This window comes from Cervus canadensis, chromosome 30 (assembly GCF_019320065.1).
Source record: "Cervus canadensis isolate Bull #8, Minnesota chromosome 30, ASM1932006v1, whole genome shotgun sequence".
NCBI lineage: Eukaryota > Metazoa > Chordata > Mammalia > Artiodactyla > Cervidae > Cervus > Cervus canadensis.
The window spans coordinates 8811244-8827757 of NC_057415.1; the positions used below are offsets into that span (position 1 = coordinate 8811244).

General features: G+C 56.8%; 1 protein-coding gene across 1 annotated transcript; it reads right to left on the reverse strand.

Annotated features, from left to right (window-relative positions):
* Positions 1-1880: 1880 nt before the first annotated feature.
* AQP3 (aquaporin 3 (Gill blood group)) lies at positions 1881-7849 on the reverse strand. The gene is made up of 6 exons (XM_043453775.1): positions 7668-7849; positions 4353-4479; positions 3867-4004; positions 3417-3535; positions 2978-3195; positions 1881-2890 (listed from the first exon to the last, which is right to left on the reverse strand). The coding sequence occupies exons 1-6, from the start codon at positions 7773-7775 to the stop codon at positions 2722-2724; spliced, it is 879 nt and encodes a 292-aa protein (XP_043309710.1). The 5' UTR covers positions 7776-7849; the 3' UTR covers positions 1881-2721.
* Between the last annotated feature and the right edge of the window lie 8665 nt (positions 7850-16514).

Consider the following 16514-nt stretch of genomic DNA (forward strand, 5'->3'; position numbering starts at 1 on the left):
TTCCATACTTCCTCCTCTCAATGTCTCCCAATTCACAGATGAAGAAACTGAGATTCAGGGAAAGAAGATGACCACCCCAGTACCACACAGCTAGAAACAGGCCAGGCTGGGTCTGAACAGGAAGCCGGGTCTGACTACTTGTTCACCACTGGGCCAGAAGGCCTCCCACCACCCCCTGGGCTGACTGGTCAGGGTCAACTACAGATTTTGAGAGGAAGCGAGGACAAAGGACACGGGCAGGCCTTGGGGGACAGCAGGGTGGGGGGTACCTGTGTGGCTGGAATAAATCTCTGTAGCCCTCAGTCTCCTCCTGCCCTTCCTCCCCTGGGGCTTGAGAAGGGACACTCCCTCTGGCTCAGATCCCTTCAACATTCCAGACACGCCTCTTGGGAGTTGGGGACAATGAGTGAGTGGAGACTTAAGACCCGAACTGCCTTCTCCCACCCCTACCAGCCCAGGGTCCAGGCTGTGTGACCATGCATTTGCTGCTCACTCTCTCTGAGCCATGTTCTCCTCATCTGTGAAGGAGCTGGCAAGCAAGAGTTGGCTTGTTTAAAATCCACAGTTCTCCTCCAGACAGAGGGATCCTCTGGCTCTCCGTGCAGTTAACTTGGCAGAAGAGCTCGGGTTGGGGCTGCCTTCCCTTTTTATTCCCAGTGAAATGTGAGGACTTCCCTGTAGCTTCCCTTGTGGCTCAGCGGGTAAAGAATCTGCTGGCAATGCTGGAGACCAGGGTTCATCCCCTGGGTCAGGAAGGTCCTCTGGAGAAGGGAATGGCAACCCACTCCAGTATTCTTGCCTGGAGAATCCCATGGACAGAGGAGCCTGGCCAGTTACAGCCCAGAGGGTCTCAAAGAGTTGGACAAGGCTGAAGCGACTTAGCATGCACGCACGCACACAGTAAGGGAGGAAGAGGAGGTGAGAAGGGGCACAGGATCTCCCAACAGAACCTCCCAGGCCCAAATGTGGCGAGTCCTTTGCCTCTCTAGGCAGTCAGGGTGTCATAGTCAGTCCAGCCCCTGCCTTACAGGACATAGGGGTGCCTCAAACTGAAGAACTGAAGCCAGCAGGAGGAATTAGTGCAGCTGTGGTCTCTGGGTTCAGACAGCTGACTGTAGAGATGGAGGAGTGGGTAACAGCAGGGATGACTTCCTGGAGGAGGTCTTGGAGCAGATCAGGAGGGCTTTAGTGACTGGTCAGCGAGATAGGAAGACACAGGTATGCACAGAATAATCCTGAGTGGATGGAGCATTGTGAGGGGAGGGGTGGGGACCAAGGCCGGGTCCTGGGGGGGGCCTGAATGCAGGATGGAGAGATTTCAATTGTCTCCAGGTGGCGGGGAGAGCCATGGAATGAGGCCCACTTCCAGCAGGGCTTTCAGAAAGATCCCTCTGGCAGCTGTATGGACTGACTGATCCAGACTGGAGTCAGGTAAACTGCTGCTAAAGGGGCTGTGGCCAAGGTCTTGTTGAAGGTGATGAAGCCCAAACAACTGCGAGGTGTCAAAGGCAACAGTAGGTTCCCAGTATGATTGGTCTCTTCCAGCAACAGGGAGCTCACTACTTCCTGGAGAGCAGTCCTCTCCTTTGGGAGGAAGTTCCTCCCCCCAGCCAGGCTTCAGTCTGCCTTCCCAGGGTAGTGGGTGGGCGCAGGGCTCGGGAAGGAGACGTGATTCACCAGCTGGGGGTTCCCGGGAGGATGGAAGCTTGGAGGAAGGTGTGGGACCACCAAGTTCAAGCTGAGGTGAAAGACTCTCTGACCCATGCGACTGACCTCTGCCCCCAGGACAGGTTCGAACACAACCCTCAGGGTGCCCTGTTATCTGTGGCCAGACTCACTGAAGCTCTTCGGCGCCAGAAAAACAGCAGAGCAGGCAGAGAGCTATTTACACAATTGGCATACATTTTATTGTTTTTTTATAAAAGGCAAAAATACATGTGTTGAGTGGATTAAAGGAGGGCAGACCCTGGAATCTCCCAATCCCCATCCCTAAAACTGTAACATCTACTACATATGTATTAATACACATATATTAATATATATTTTTAAGAGCAAACGTGAAATTATGACCCGGACTTCACCCCCGCCCCGGTCCCCTCACGCCTCCATTGTGACATGAACACATCACTCTGCTGCTCCTTATTTATGCATAGACAGAGCTCCACAACTGGGCTGTGGCCCCCTCCTCCTAGCCCTACTTATTGTCCCACCCTACTGAAGCCTATAACAGCCCCCTGCATAGAAGGGCAGACACACACATACTGAGAAATGCCTGTACCTGGACCCCCCTCCACATGGAGCCCCTGAAACGTGCTTTTCTCATTCACAGACAGACATCGCACCTTCCCCTCTCTTCCTCTGGACCCCCACCCCAACCCCACCGACAGAATCTTTTCCACTCGGTCCTTTGCCCTGAATATCTGGAAAACCACACACACGCACCTGCACACACACACACACACCGGCTACCTACTGTCTCCCTCTGGGAGATGAAGGGCTAGATCGGCCGGGCTCCCTGTGCCACCACAGCTTACAGGCTGAGGGTCCTACTGGGTCCTATTTCCTTCAGGATGGAAAAGCCTGAAGGGGGCTGTCTAGTGGGAGGTGGTGGACAAGAAGCTTCCTAGCCCAGGAGGGGAGTCATGAAGAGGGCTTCTGGGGAGCAGCCCCTGCACAGTCAATGGACGCTCATGAGATGACGAGTGGGGTGCCCCCGCCCATTCACATCTGCTCCTTGTGCTTCACGTGGGACAACTTCACATTCTCCTCGTCGGTGGAGGGTGGGGGCGGCTCCAGGTGGCAGCCGATCATGAGCTGGTACACGAAGACACCCGCGATGGAACCCAGGAGCGGAGAGACAATGGGCACCCACCACCAGTGGCGGCCCGTCCTGTGGGCAGACAGATGTGGTCAGGGGTGGGTGAGGCAGGCCAAAGCGGGGAATGGGCTGGGGCACGCGGGTGGGGACCGCACTCACGTGAAGACTTCCGAGCCCCAGCCGGCGATGGCGGTGAAAAGGCGGGGGCCGAAGTCCCGGGCGGGGTTGACGGCGTAGCCAGAGTTGAAGCCCATGGAGGTGCCAATGACCAAGACCACCAGGCCCACGGTGAAGGCCTCCAGGCCTCGGGGGACAGGGTTGTTGTAGGGGTCCACAATGGCCAGCACACACACGATGAGGGAGGCCGTGCCAATGAACTGGGGAGTGGGGAGAACAGCGTGAGGACAGCCCCCACCTTCCACCCTCTGGCTTCCTCCAACAGTCTTGGCATCTCCAGGGTTCTGCTCCTCAGGGCAGTGGTGCTACGATTTCTGCTGGCTAAACTAGCAGAGTCCTAGGAGTCTGCTCTAGACAAGAAGTCCTGTCCCCCAGCCAGCCAACAAGCAACCCAAGCCCCTCACCCATTCCTAGTCCGTACCTGGTCGAAGAAGCCATTGACCATGTCCAAGTGTCCAGAGGGGTAGGTGGCAAAGATGCCAGCCGTGCCGTTGGGGCCCGAAACAAAAAGCTGGTTGTCAGCGAAGGCCCAGATCGCATCTGGTGACAGTTTAGATACCGCACGCGTGAGAGAGAGGCCTGAGGCCCGTCTTCCCGGTCAAGCCGTGCCCACCCTCCCAGAGGTCGCAGGTGAGCGTAATCACTGCTTTATCACTCCGGAGACGGGGTGGGACGATGGAGGGTGGAGGGCTTGACTCCACCGTTGCCCAGCTCATTTCTTTCCTCTCGCGGCCCCCACCTGGGGCCGGTGTGTGAATGAGTCATAAGCCTGGGGCCTGGGCAGCTCCCTGGTATTCATCATGGAAAGGCCTGGTGCCAGTCCTAAGCAGAGGGAGGGGGTCGTGGAGGAAAGCAGGGTGGGGATGCTCACCGTAATACAACCCGAAGATAATGCCAGCACCCAGGAAGGCTCCCAGAGTCTGAGCCAAGGTGTACACAGGCAGCTTGATCCAGGGCTCACGCGCCAGGAAGCACATCGCAAAGGTCACGGCAGGGTTCAGGTGGGCCCCTGGGCAGAGGGAGATGGGACCTATTAGCCCCAGCCTGCCACTGTGGGGAGCCAGGGTCTCCCCCTCCCACACTCCCCCTCTTCGGCTCTGGTGAACAGGGATGCAGAGAAGGGTTTATTGCACAGAATGGCGGGTTGGACTATGTAATAGACCCACTCTGCTTGTCTCTGATTCCAAGGTGAGAGACGAAGTTTTCCTTCGTCACTCTTCTCTTTCAAGGGCCCAAAGCTAGGGCATGGCTATGCCCTGCCCTGTGAAGAAACCTCCCACCCCCACCCCATTCCCCAGTGGGACACCATGTGGGGTTGCTGGAAGGCTGATGGCTGAGGGTGGGGACAAGGTCTTACCAGAGACCTGGCCAGCAATAAGGATGCCTAGGGTGACGGCGAAGCCAAAGGCCAGGTTGATGGTGAGGAAACCCCCGTGGGTGCCCCGGCTGAGCACGACCTGGGCCACAGAGCCACAGCCAAACATCTGTGTCGGGAAATAGAGCAAAGCGGGGAGAGTGAGGACCAGTGACTCTCACTCCAGAGGAAAGGTGAAGCCAGCCACCTCCCCCTGCCTTCCTGCGGAGACAGAAGCCCTTTCCTGGAATCAAACCCCTCCCCTCCTGCTGCAGTCATAAGACAGGCCCTCCCAGCCCCAGGGTCCCAACTCCACTCTAACAGGGTCCTGTGGAAGGGACTGGAAGCAGAGTTTGCAACTGTGAGCCCAGAAGGTAGCGGCACCATCTCCACTGATTTGTCTCGATTCTCAATGAGAGCCAGAGGAAGGGGACACTCTCACCCGAACAGTTCCTCCCCCAGCCTTTCAGGCCTGGTCCTAGGGATGGGAAGGTTCTCACTCATCCCCACCTGCAGCTGCCTTTCTCTCTGCCCCAAAGAAGAGCTGACAGGGAGAGTGCATGGAGAAAGGGCAGAGGTCAGAAGTTAGGCTGAACCCACTTCTCCTTAATCTGAGATGTCAGAGCCCCTGGCCTCCCTCTCGGAACCCTCAGCTTCCCTGACATGTCCCTGACCCAGAGCCTCCTGTCTCCCCTCACCTTGACCTCCCTACCCTCAGGGACCCAGGTTCCCCACTCAGATTTGGAGGTCCTAAAGACAGAGGTCTGTGTGTCCTCTCACTAGCCAGTCTGGGACCCTCAGGCCAGTGGAAGTGGGGAGATTGGTTCTAAACTTTCTGCCAGAAATGGGGGGATTCAAGAGGCTAAAGTCCCCGATGTCCTGCAAGTACAAAGCGTGCTGTATGTCAGTTCCCCTTGTTCAGATGTAAAAACACTCCTGTGTATGCTTGCTAAGTCACTCAGTCGTGTCCAACTCTTTGCGACCCCATGGACCATAGCCCGCCAGGTTCCTCTGTCCATGGGATTCTTCAGGTAAGAACACTGGAGTGGGTTGCCATGCCCTCCTCCAGGGCATCTTCTCGATCCAGGGATGGAACCCGTGTCTCCAGCCACTCCTGCATTGGCAGGCAGATTCTTTACTGCTAAGTCACCGGGAAGCCCCCAGAATGCTCCTGCACTAGCTGTAAAGAGCTATTACTCTGAGCTCCCAGGGTGCCCCCCAAAGCTGCTCCAGCCCTGCCCCAGCTCTCCTTTCCCATCTCCCCATAACTAAATTCTGAGGCCTATTCAGCAGAAATTTTATAAGACCTGTGCTCAGGGCCCTTGTTCATTCTGATGGCTCAGTGTCCTGCTGCACGGGGTGGTTATGAATTCTGGTTATCACCCTTCAGGAGGACCAAGAGATAGGAAACCTGAGGCAGCAACAGGGCAAAGGTGTGCAGGCAGGTGAGAGCAAAGGTCAGAGATTAGAAGTATCTGTGTGTGTGCTGAAACAGGCATGCGAGGGTCTGGGGCACCCTGCCCAGCTTGGCAGGCCTTGGCCTCAGCTCCTTGCCTACCCAAGGCACAAACCTGGCTCCATCCCAAGAGGCCTTGGAGGGAGAAGCTGTCAGAGCCAGTTCCACCACCTTGAGACTAATCTTCCTCTTCCTCCTGCCTCCTTCTCCCTCTCCTCACCTTACTAGGTGCCCCATAGAAAGGGGCTTCCCCAGCCTTAAAGCCAGCCCTGATTCTGACACTGCAGGTTATAGGTCCCCAACCGCCAGAGGGGTGCAGGCAAGCCCTCACCCACCACTCAGGAGTCTTCCCAGCCTGGCCCCTCCTCTTCGGGCACTGATACCCAATGCCTCTCAACCACCTGAGCCTGAAAGGCTTCACAAACATAACACCCTCCTTCTGTGGTCAGGGGTAAGCCAAGTGATCCTGGGGCTCAGCGGGAGGCCCGACTGCTCCTTTGGGGGAAGGCAAGCTGAGACTTAGGGAGGAGTTAGGGAGGCCCCTCTGTGAAGGGAAGACAATGTCCCCTGTCCTGGCTGCTCTCCAACAGGGGACTGGACTGTCAGTCAGATGGGGAGAGGGGACACAAGGCTCTGGGCAGGGTGATGATAAGCACCTGGCCTAGTCCCTTCCTGGGAGAGAAGAGATATGGATGACCGGAAGGACCACTAGTCTTGGGGGGTTGTGGATAAACAGCCCCACCTGGCTTCCCGGTTTCCTGGTCCCAGAAGCCAGCAGTGAGTCCCAGCTCTCCTCTCACCATAGAACCTGCTCCACCACCACCCGTGGTAGGGAGCCACCCGGCTCTCCTTGCCCCAAGTTAATCTCACTAGTCCCCAGGGGGCTGGCTGGACTACCTTACCTAGGGTTGGAACTGGGGCACAGAGTACCCTACCCCCTGCAATGGAGCAGCTGAACCCAGAAGTAACCAAGAGGGAAACAGGTGTAACCACAAGCGTGGTTGAAAATCCGAGACTAACTGGGACAGGAAACAGAGCCCCAAACTGATCGGTCTGCCAGGTCCAAGAAGTACAAACAGAGTCACCCAGAAGCAACCCAGACGGAAACTGGCATGACCGCGGAGTCACTGGGACTGCGAAGGAACCCGGCGAGTAACTCAGATCCTGGAGACCCATGCACGCCAGCGCGCTTGTGCCCGGAAGCTGACCACATCTGTCTGGGTAACTGTCCGGGAGTCGCCCAGCACTCAGGGACAGACCTTAGTGACTGCACGTCCCTTGTGCCTGGGGCAAAGCTGCCTTCCACAGCCTCCTATCTTCAGGATCCTCCTTCCTTCCTTGCTTGCTGTGTGCTGCATGGCCTCCGCCCTCTGCCCGCCCCCTCCAAAGCACTGTCCTCACATCAGGGGAACTTTTGGACTTTCTGAGGCTTAATTATTCATTAGGGGCCAGGCACCCAGGACCCAAATAACTCAATAGGGGCCCACTTGCCACTGCCCCCCACCACCCTCCCCTGCCAGGGCTGGGGCTCCAGGAATCTGTGGCAGCCAGCCAGGGCTGGAGGTCCCAGACTGCAAAGGTGACCAATGCCCCCAGCCTCTGGGCTGGCCCACTGGTGACAGGGTGAAGCTCAGAGCTGTCATTGGGGTGTAACAGCTGTCCTTCTGGCAAGAGTCAGAGCTGTCACAGAGGGGGTTAGAGCTCTAAGCAAAGAGGACCCTGGAGGGTGTCAGTGTGGGGGGGCTGGGGGGGTGGTCAGAGCTGAGAGAGGGGTCGAGGCTGTCTTAAACACAGCCCCTCAGTGAACAGTGGGACTGGGGTGCTGGGGCTGGCAAGAGGCTTCTGCGTGTCCCTCCACTCACCACGAGGATGAGGGTCCCCAGGCACTCAGCCAACGCCTGGCGGAACAGCCGGTAGCGGATGTGCAGCATCTCCCCGCAGCGGTTCACCAGCTCCTTCTGTCGACCCATGGCGGGGGCAGGCGACGGCGCTTCGGGCGGGCAGGCGAAAGGACGGCTGCGGCAGCAGAGTGGCCGCCAGCGCCGGGTGGCGCCCTTTTATAGAGCCGGAGGCACGTGCCCCGCCCGCCAGCCCGCCCGCAACCCCGCCCGCCCCGTCCGCGCCGGCCTCAAGGTGGGCGGCCGCCCCCACGGCTCGCCCGCCCGGGGAGGTTGAAGGGGCTGCTGGGTTGTGGGGGAGGCTGGTGAGGAAGGTAGAGGTGCGGGGTGGGGTGAGGAGCCCTTAGGACTAGGATTGTCCCCAGGAGAACTGCGGGATGATGGGGCAGAGAGCCGATGCGGGGATGAAGGAGCGTACAGGACCAGGGCCAGAGGGGAGAAAGGAGCTGCGGAAGAGACCTCCTCGGCCCACTCGCAGCGAGCCTCCCTGCCATCCCCACCACGGAGGGAGTGACAACACACTCCCACCGAGTCAGGAAAGGAACTGGCCTCTGCTCATGGGCCTCTCTGGTGCCTCAGACCATAAAGAATTCCCCTGCAGTGCGGGAGACCTTCGATTCATGGGTTGGGAAGGAGGAGGAGGAGGGCATGGCAACCCACTCCAGTATTCTTGCCTGGAGAATCCCACAGACAGAGGAGCCTGGCAGGCTACGGTCCATGGGGTTGCAAACAGTCCAGTGGGACTGAGCAACTAAGCACTAAATCATGGACCTCCTGTCTTCAGTTAGGGGCCTGGAGGGAGGAGACCGGGGGTTGGGGGTGGGGCCCAAGGGAGAAGAGACCCAGGTGGACACAGTCCAGACCCAGGTGGACTCGCAGAACACATGGGCTGAGTTCCGGCCAGAGTTCAGGGGCCTTGCTTCTTGTCTGGTGAGTACATGTCACATGTTGCATGTCTTGACGGCTCTGTTCCCAGCTGTGTCCACACATGGCATCTCCCATCCGCTTGATCACGCTTTTGGGGCATCATGGCTGTGCTCGTGGCAGTGGAACATGGCTGGGTTAACAGCGCTTGTCACACGTGTACCTGTGTGCACATTGCACACGGGTCCAGGGCCCGAGCTGCAGTTGTCCTGACATGCCGCCAGCCATATACTTGCCAGCAGGTTGAGTTCCAGCTGGTTTTAACCCTCTACTCTCCCACCCAGGCTGATCCCTAGCCAGGGGCAAGTCTGTTCCTTTAAGAGATGAAGCTGTCTGAGCTGTGGGGATGTCAGACCCAACAGAGGTGGGGGGTCATGGGGCAGTCTCGCTCTCTGTGCCGCATCTAATAACTGGTGAGCTGAGATCTGGTCGCCTGGACCTGACTCCCACAGGACTGGCAGCAAATATGCCCTCACCCTGGTCTCTAAGGCAGCTTTGCCGGGGAGACCTCATTTCCCGAAGGGACTTAATCCAGGTGGGCTGAGGACCCTGGGGACTTGTCCTTTGAGCAGTGGCTGTCAGAAATGAGGGCTCCAGAGGTGACTCATGCCCAAAGAGATGGGGTTTAGCAACACATAGAGTCACACGTGCCATGCAGGCGTGCTCACTCACTATACCCTGGGGCTGGCAGTCATATTCGCCTATAGACCCTGAGGTTTCTTCACGCACTCCTGGGATGGCATTCCCATGAAAGCCTGGCCATAGGCTCACACAGATATGTAACCCCCACATGGGAGGTCTCCCAGGGCCCGTGGCCCAGAAAGAAGCACCCCGCCCCCTGAACCTCAAGGGCTGGGAGGCCCCATGGTGAATCAGGGAGCCATCACCCAGTGCCTGCCCGCGGCCCCGCTGCCCATCCATGACTCAAGACAAAACCCCAGAGTCCTGGTGGCAGAACCCAGAGTGTGGAAAGAGGGGAACACCCCCCGCACTGGGCCGTCCTCTCTTCTCCCCACTCCCTGGTATGTTTCTCAGCTCCTCGCTGTCCCAGGTGGAGCTGCGCAGGGCAGGAACTGGCAAAGGGGCTCCTCAACGCTGAGAGAAAGTAGGGAACCCCGGCTCATTGCACCCTATCCTTACCCCTGCCTGATCCCAGGCTGCCAGCTGCCAAGCCCAGCCCAGAAACCAAAGCAGTGGAGGAAAACAGGGGCAGCTCTGCTCTCAGTGGGCAGAGCACCTTCTGCTCCCCATATACACATGTGTTTGCAGGCGGAGCACTGCCCTCCCCTCATACACAAACTTGTGTTTGCAGATAAAGTACCCTCCCCCCATATGCACAAGTGTTGGCAGGTAGAGCACTGCCCCCCCATACACACATGTGTTTGCTGTCAGTTCACATAGGTGTTCACGGTGCTCCACCCTGAGGGAGCAGGTTGCACATATAACTGTAGATTTGTGTATCTTGTAAGTAGTATCTGTTTACCCATGTGCACCTGTGTGTACTCACACATGTGTGTTTGTGCTCACTTGTAACTCTGGGCCTGCAGCTCATTGTAGAGCACATTTGAGACCCCTTCGCCCCTCGTGGGTGTGGCCCCTTGCCGAGGCACACGGCTGGGCATGTGGAACAGGACCTGGATCCCAGTGCCCCCTGGTCTCGAATCAGAGTCTCTGGTGGTCTAGTGGTTAAGAATCTGATTGCCAATGCAGGGGACAAGGGTTCGATTCCTGGTCCAGGAAGGTCCCACATGCCCTGGAGCAACTGAGTCCCTGCACCACCACTGCTGAGCCTGTGCTTTATAGACTGTGCTTGGCAACGAGAAAAAGCCACCGCAGTGGGAAGCCTGTGCGCGGCAACGAAGAGGAGCCCCTGCTTACCGCAACTAGAGAAAGCCCATAGGCAGCAACGAGGACCCGGAATAGCCATAAATAAATAAGTAATACATCTTTAAAAAGCCCAGCCTTCAGAATCATGACCCCATATACTCCCAGCAAACTTGTTGCTGTCTGTAACTAGTTTTTATACACGGGTCCACACACGTGTACGCAGCATGCACATGGGGGTGGGTTAGAGTTGGAGCTGAGAAGTTATGGGCAGGCCCTCAGGGTTCTTAGTGGAAGACGTCTTCTTCCTGAGAGGACCCTGCCCGGAGGAGGGAGAAGGAAGCAATGCCTTCCAAGGGCCCCTAATTCCTGTCAGCCCTCCTGGGGTCCTCTGGGGATAAGATGGGTCAGGGCCTGAGGATGCATGTCAAGAAGGCCCGGACTGGCTGGCCTTGAATTTGAGGGGCAGAAGCAGACCTCATTGCACAACTGGATGCAGGCAATGGGGGTAGTGGGGGGCTCATTCTCACTGTAGTCTATGAATGGCGCCCCCTGGAGCCAAAGAGCTCCTGGAGCTCGGCTCTTGGAGCTCTTCAGGAAGAGCCTGAGCTTGGTGAGGCAGGCCCTGACCCTGAGTCATGCAGCTTACCCAGGCCCTCTGGGCTCCCTCCTGCTCTTCTGGAAGGAAAGCCAGGCTGAGTACGGGCTGCAAGCCAGCCCACCTGCCCGGGAGCTCCGGGACAAGGCACATGAGGAGGCCCCACCTACCCCCAAGGCATCTTGAGCAAGGTCTGTGTCTCACCTGGGCGGGAGGGCTGAGCCCAGGAAGGGGCCTCCGATCCACCCTGTGGGAGGCTGTGACTCCTTGAGGTCAGAGCTGGGGGAGTGGGTTCCCAGGCAAGGGAAGGGCTGAAGACTCAAGTCCCAGCCTGTTGGACCAGAGGGGCTGGCTAGGGCCCTGTAAGGGGGAGGGCCGGCACGCCCTTCATTTCCTGCCCCCCAAACTCTTTTTGCCTGAAAGGGAACAGCTTGAACCAACAGAGGAGACATGGGCCTTGCTGTCAGCAAGCAGAGAAGAGTGTAAACATAGAAAATAAATCACGCTACCTTCCCCCACAGCCTCCCTAAACCCCCTAACCTCTTCCCCTGCATTGGAGTGTGGTGAGGGAGGGGCAGACCAAAAGACATACAGACATTTTTCAAGTATAGGAAGTACTCCCTCCAGTTTGCAAAAACCCCTCAGAGGTGGGTATATAATCTCCCCTTCCACAAATGACAAAACTGACATCTGGAGAGAAGTCACCTGGTGACTCAGATGGTAAAGAATCCACCTGCAGTGTGGGAGACCCAGGTTCCATCCCTGGGTTGGGAAGATCCCCTGGAGAAGGGACAGGCAACCCACTCCAGTATTCCTGCTTAGAGAATCCCATGGACAGACAAATCGGCAGGCTATAGTCCACTGGGGTCACAAAGGGTCAGACATTACTGAAGCGACTTAGCACGCACACAAACACCTGCTAAGACCTCACTCAGTCATTAAGTGTTGAGCTGGATACATCTCACGGGGATGTGTAGGAGACAGGAAGAGGGCAGGGAGGCCAGGGAGCCACAGGTCTATCCATGCTTCAGCTCTGCGCCCCTGTCTTAGGCCCCTGCTGGATGCTCTCCCTGCTTCTGAGTCTTGAGAGTAGGGGGCTGGCTCTGGACAGGAATGGGGAGTGAACAGCAGAGATGAATCACCCAATTATGAGTGTCCCCAGACTGGGGGCCGGGCAGGCAGTTCCTTCTCCTGTGCCAACAGTCACCCCCTATCTCCAGACAGATGAGATGGTGGAGAATCCATGAATGTAAACCTCCCTCCCCCTCCCCCCGGGGTACCTCTGGTCAGGTGTCCAGCTGGAACTTGAGAAAATCTATCTCAAGACAGATTTTGACTCATAGTTTCCCTTCTGTTGTCCCTGGGCTGCCCTCAGCACCCCTTGAGGACAGCAGATGGTCACAGAGAGGGGGTGGAAGAATGGGATAGGGGCTAGAGCCTGTTCTAAGGACGGGCCCAGAGTCCCGAGGCAGGGCTGATGGGGCAAGCCCTCTCGCCGACCCAGACGCTCAGCCCCAAGCCTCACTTGACCACTGATCAGTCAGGTGACCCAGCCAGCTCCCTTCCCCCACCCCTCAGTTTCAGGGTCCTCATCAGTCACCTGCAGGTTTCAGGTGGAGTCCTCCGACACACACTCACACACACCCACCCACACTCAGGGCCTCTGTAAGAATCGGACAAAATTACAGATGTTTCAGGCCTTGAAAACTGTAATACAGTCAATGTAGAAGGAAAGTTTCGATTCCAGAAGCTCCCTCCTTAATCAGAGTCAGGTTTCCTCCTGTGTGCATATCATGTCCATCCATGTGTGTTCTGGGCTCTGTGTATGTGTGTACCCATGGAGGTCTGTGTGTACATGCGGGCGACCCTGGGAGTCTGCATGTATATCTCTGTGTGTCCCCGTCTGGGCTTGGCTGTGGAGCTGGGTTCGGTGTTTAGAAGTCAGGGATAGGAGGTGGGGATCTGTAGAGGAGGCTGGAGATGCAGTGACCTGGTCCAACATGATGAGAGTGGGGTTTGGGATTTAGAAGGAGGAGTGGGCAGGGCAGTAGGCAAGAAGCTGAAGGCAGGCAGAAATGGGGACACAGGAACGTGAACCTGGGTGGGGCCCAGGACAACTGCTCTCTGAGAGGTCTGTGGTGTGAAACGGGTGGGGGCGAGAGGACAGGTGGTGGAAGGCTCTGCATCCGGTGTTCCAGAAAGGTGATGGGTGTGTATGAGCCCCAGTATACTTTCCCCTCATCCCAGCCCAGTCTGAGTGCTAATTAGGGGAAGCCACCAGTGCCAGCCATATAGGCGGAGTCACAGGAGAAGGAGCCAGAGGAGGGGACAAGCTGTGGCAGGAGATTCTGCAGTCAGACTTCAGGAGGGACTTCCTGAGGGTCTCCAGACCTTGGGGCAGTGGGAGCTGGGCTCCAAGGAGACCCCATTTGTTGTAGAGGTAGAGGGAGACTGGAGAAAGGCCAGGATGCTGTAGTTGGTCGTCAGGTGGAATAGGGGCTGCATCTCAGCGCCCCTCAGTGATCCCTCAGTGTCCAGCCTTGGCCTTGTCAGTCTCTAGGAGACCCCAGCTCTCTCCTGCACAGGGCTCTAGCCTGGAAGAAAGGAGGAGACTCCCAGCCAGGGGAACAGAGATGTAGGCTTGAACTGAGGTAGACCAGAGTGTACGTGCTCCCACCTGCTACACCTATCCTTGACCCTGCTTCCCTGGGCCTAATAACAGCTTCATTCTGCGGCCTTGGGCAGAATGGAAGGGGCAAGGCTGGCAGGCAGCCCAGGACAGCAGAGGGGGCTTGGCTTTTCACTCCTCCCCCCCTTACTGGAGACGTCCAGAGCTCTGGCCTTTCTACTCTTTTATTCCTCATCACCTGACTCTTGGGCCCCAGGAAAGCCCAGCTCAGAAGCAAGGGCTGGTGCCAGGATACATAGATTCTCTGTAGCTCCCTGTGTGACACTGGTCAAGTTCCTACACCTCTCGGGCCTCTTGCAAACCAGAAAAATGATCCTCTCCATCCCTCTTCCAGGAACTGAAGTGGGAGAGGGAAGTGAATCTCCCTCTGGGTTTGGAACACCCTGGTCCCCCTTAGTTCCCTGGGGCAGCCCAAGATGCCACCTTCTGTCTGCAGGAGAGGGATGGGCAGGCTGGCCTTCCCTGAGCAAGATGGGGGTGACTCACCTGCTCCAGGCTTCCCCTCCCCTTTATCTTTATCGCTCACCTAGATTTTAATTTGTGACTCACAAGGCAAGGACCGGAAGTTGAGGAATCCCCTCACCATGAGATACATATTTATTGGGGTGGAAGTGGAGGGGCTCAGAACAGCCCAATATGACTTACTAGGTCAGGGACTGAGCAGCCTCAGGATTTCACTGAAATGTAACCTGCTGCAAGGACCCCTAGGCTTTGGGATCTGTCTCTTTTCCTCCAAAGTTAGGAGCTGGGCAGAGGGAAACAGGGTCTTCACCTAAAAGGGTTTTTGGTTTAAAGGAGGTTGTCAGATAGCACCACCTGAAGGGATGACCCTTTGAGAATTCACTAAATGTGATGACAGAGAGAGGCTTAGGAAGTCTGACAGAACCAGGGAAACTGAAGCCCCCAAAAGGGGAAGGCTTTATTTAAAGCCACTTAACATTTACAGGGGGCTTCCCCAGTGTCTCAGCAGTAAAGAATCTGTCTGCAATGCAGAAGCCACAGGAGACTTGGGTTTGATCCCTGGGTCAGGAAGATCCCCTGGAGGAGGGCATGACAACCCACTCCAGTATTCTTGCCTGGAGAATCCCACGGACAGAGGAGCCTGGTGGGCTACAGTCCACGAGGTCACACAGACTCGGAAATGACTGAAGCAATTCAGCGCACACACACACACACACACACACACACATTTGCAGGAACGGATCCGGAGTTCCTGCCTCCTGGGAGCTTTTCCTCTTCTTTAAAAACAGAGCAGATTTTGCCTTTAACAGCACCTTGGGGCCAGAGGCAAAAACCTGCTCACACAGACTAGTGTATAGAGATGCGCACAAGCCCCACCCCACCACCCCAACCAACACAAAGAGAGCATCACACCGTATGTGAGACACAGCCTCCCACCCCATCCATGTCTACCTGCAAGTCCAGAGGCCCACAGGGGCAGAGGTACCCATGGATTGCCCCATAACACACATTCCCCCCACCCCACCCCACCCCACACATCCTCGCTATCAGAGTTCCTCCTAGACGCTTCTCCTTCTCTTTCCCTGACATTCCAGTTCCAGCTTCTTGTGTCCCCCCTCCCCCAAGGTCACATTAGTACACACCAGCCTCCTTACCTACTTCCGGGAGAGAAAATCCCGAGGAAACAGGTTGGAGCAGGCCTTGAAATTGGAGCCCAGGGCTCAAGCTCCCTCACCCCCATACCAAGCTGGAGCAGGGAGTGCAGAAAGCATGGTGTACGCACCTCCTTGGCTTTCTGAGTGACCTGCCCTCTTCTCTTGTTACACTGGGCACTTGACGAAACCATCATCGTGGCTTTTCTCCGATTTAGTTCCCTAACTGGGAATCAAACCCATGTCTTCTGCAGAGGAAGGGTGGAATCCTAACCACTGGACCACCAGGGGAGGTCCCTGTTGTGCCCAGTTTAAGAATGGGGAGGCTGAGCCCAGCAAGGGTGACCTGCCTAGGACCACATGCCAAAGTAGCAGGGCCAAGCTCATTCCCCTGATGGGGGACTGGTGTCTGCCCTTCCTGGAGCCACGGGCTTACCTGGGGGCAGACTGCACCCCCTCCCCGCACTGGGTCTGTGAAAGAAGCTATAGGCCTGAAGCTGCCCCTCCCCAGAGCCCATGGAGAGACTATGGAGAAAGCGCGCGAGGGACCAAAGGAAAGGGAAGCTGAGAAGCCAAGGACAGCCACAGAGCGTGGGGCTCTGTGAGGGCTGGGGCTGCGTCTCTGGCATCTCCCTGAAAATCCAGCCTGGCACAGTGAGGTCTGGGGTCCATGAATGGCACAGGGAGGGAGACGGACACAGACCTCAGTTCACACAGCCCATCAGTGTAATCTGTGCTGGTTTCAGCCCCAGGCCAGGCTGCCCCACACAGTGACAGGCAGGGACCGACACAGATTCACAAGACGGACAGAACTGGGACAGAACTGGAAATCAGAGTTCCCGTGTGTGGTTAAGCATCTTGAGGATAAAGCCAGCTAGCCAAGCATTAAAGTCCCTCTACAAACAGGCCCCCGCCTGTTGCTGAACCTGTTCCCTCACTCAGAATATGAGGATAATGAGGAAAAGCAGTACTTCATAGGGCTGGTATGACTGTACGATCAATTTCCTTATGTAAGATATGGAAAATAACAAAGCGCACCCAGCCCTTATTAGGTACACACTCAATAAACATCAACTTTTTTTTCCTTGGCCGCGCTGCGCAACTCATGAGATTTTAGTTCTCTGCCTGACCAGGGATTGAACCTGGGCTGTTGGCTGTGAGAC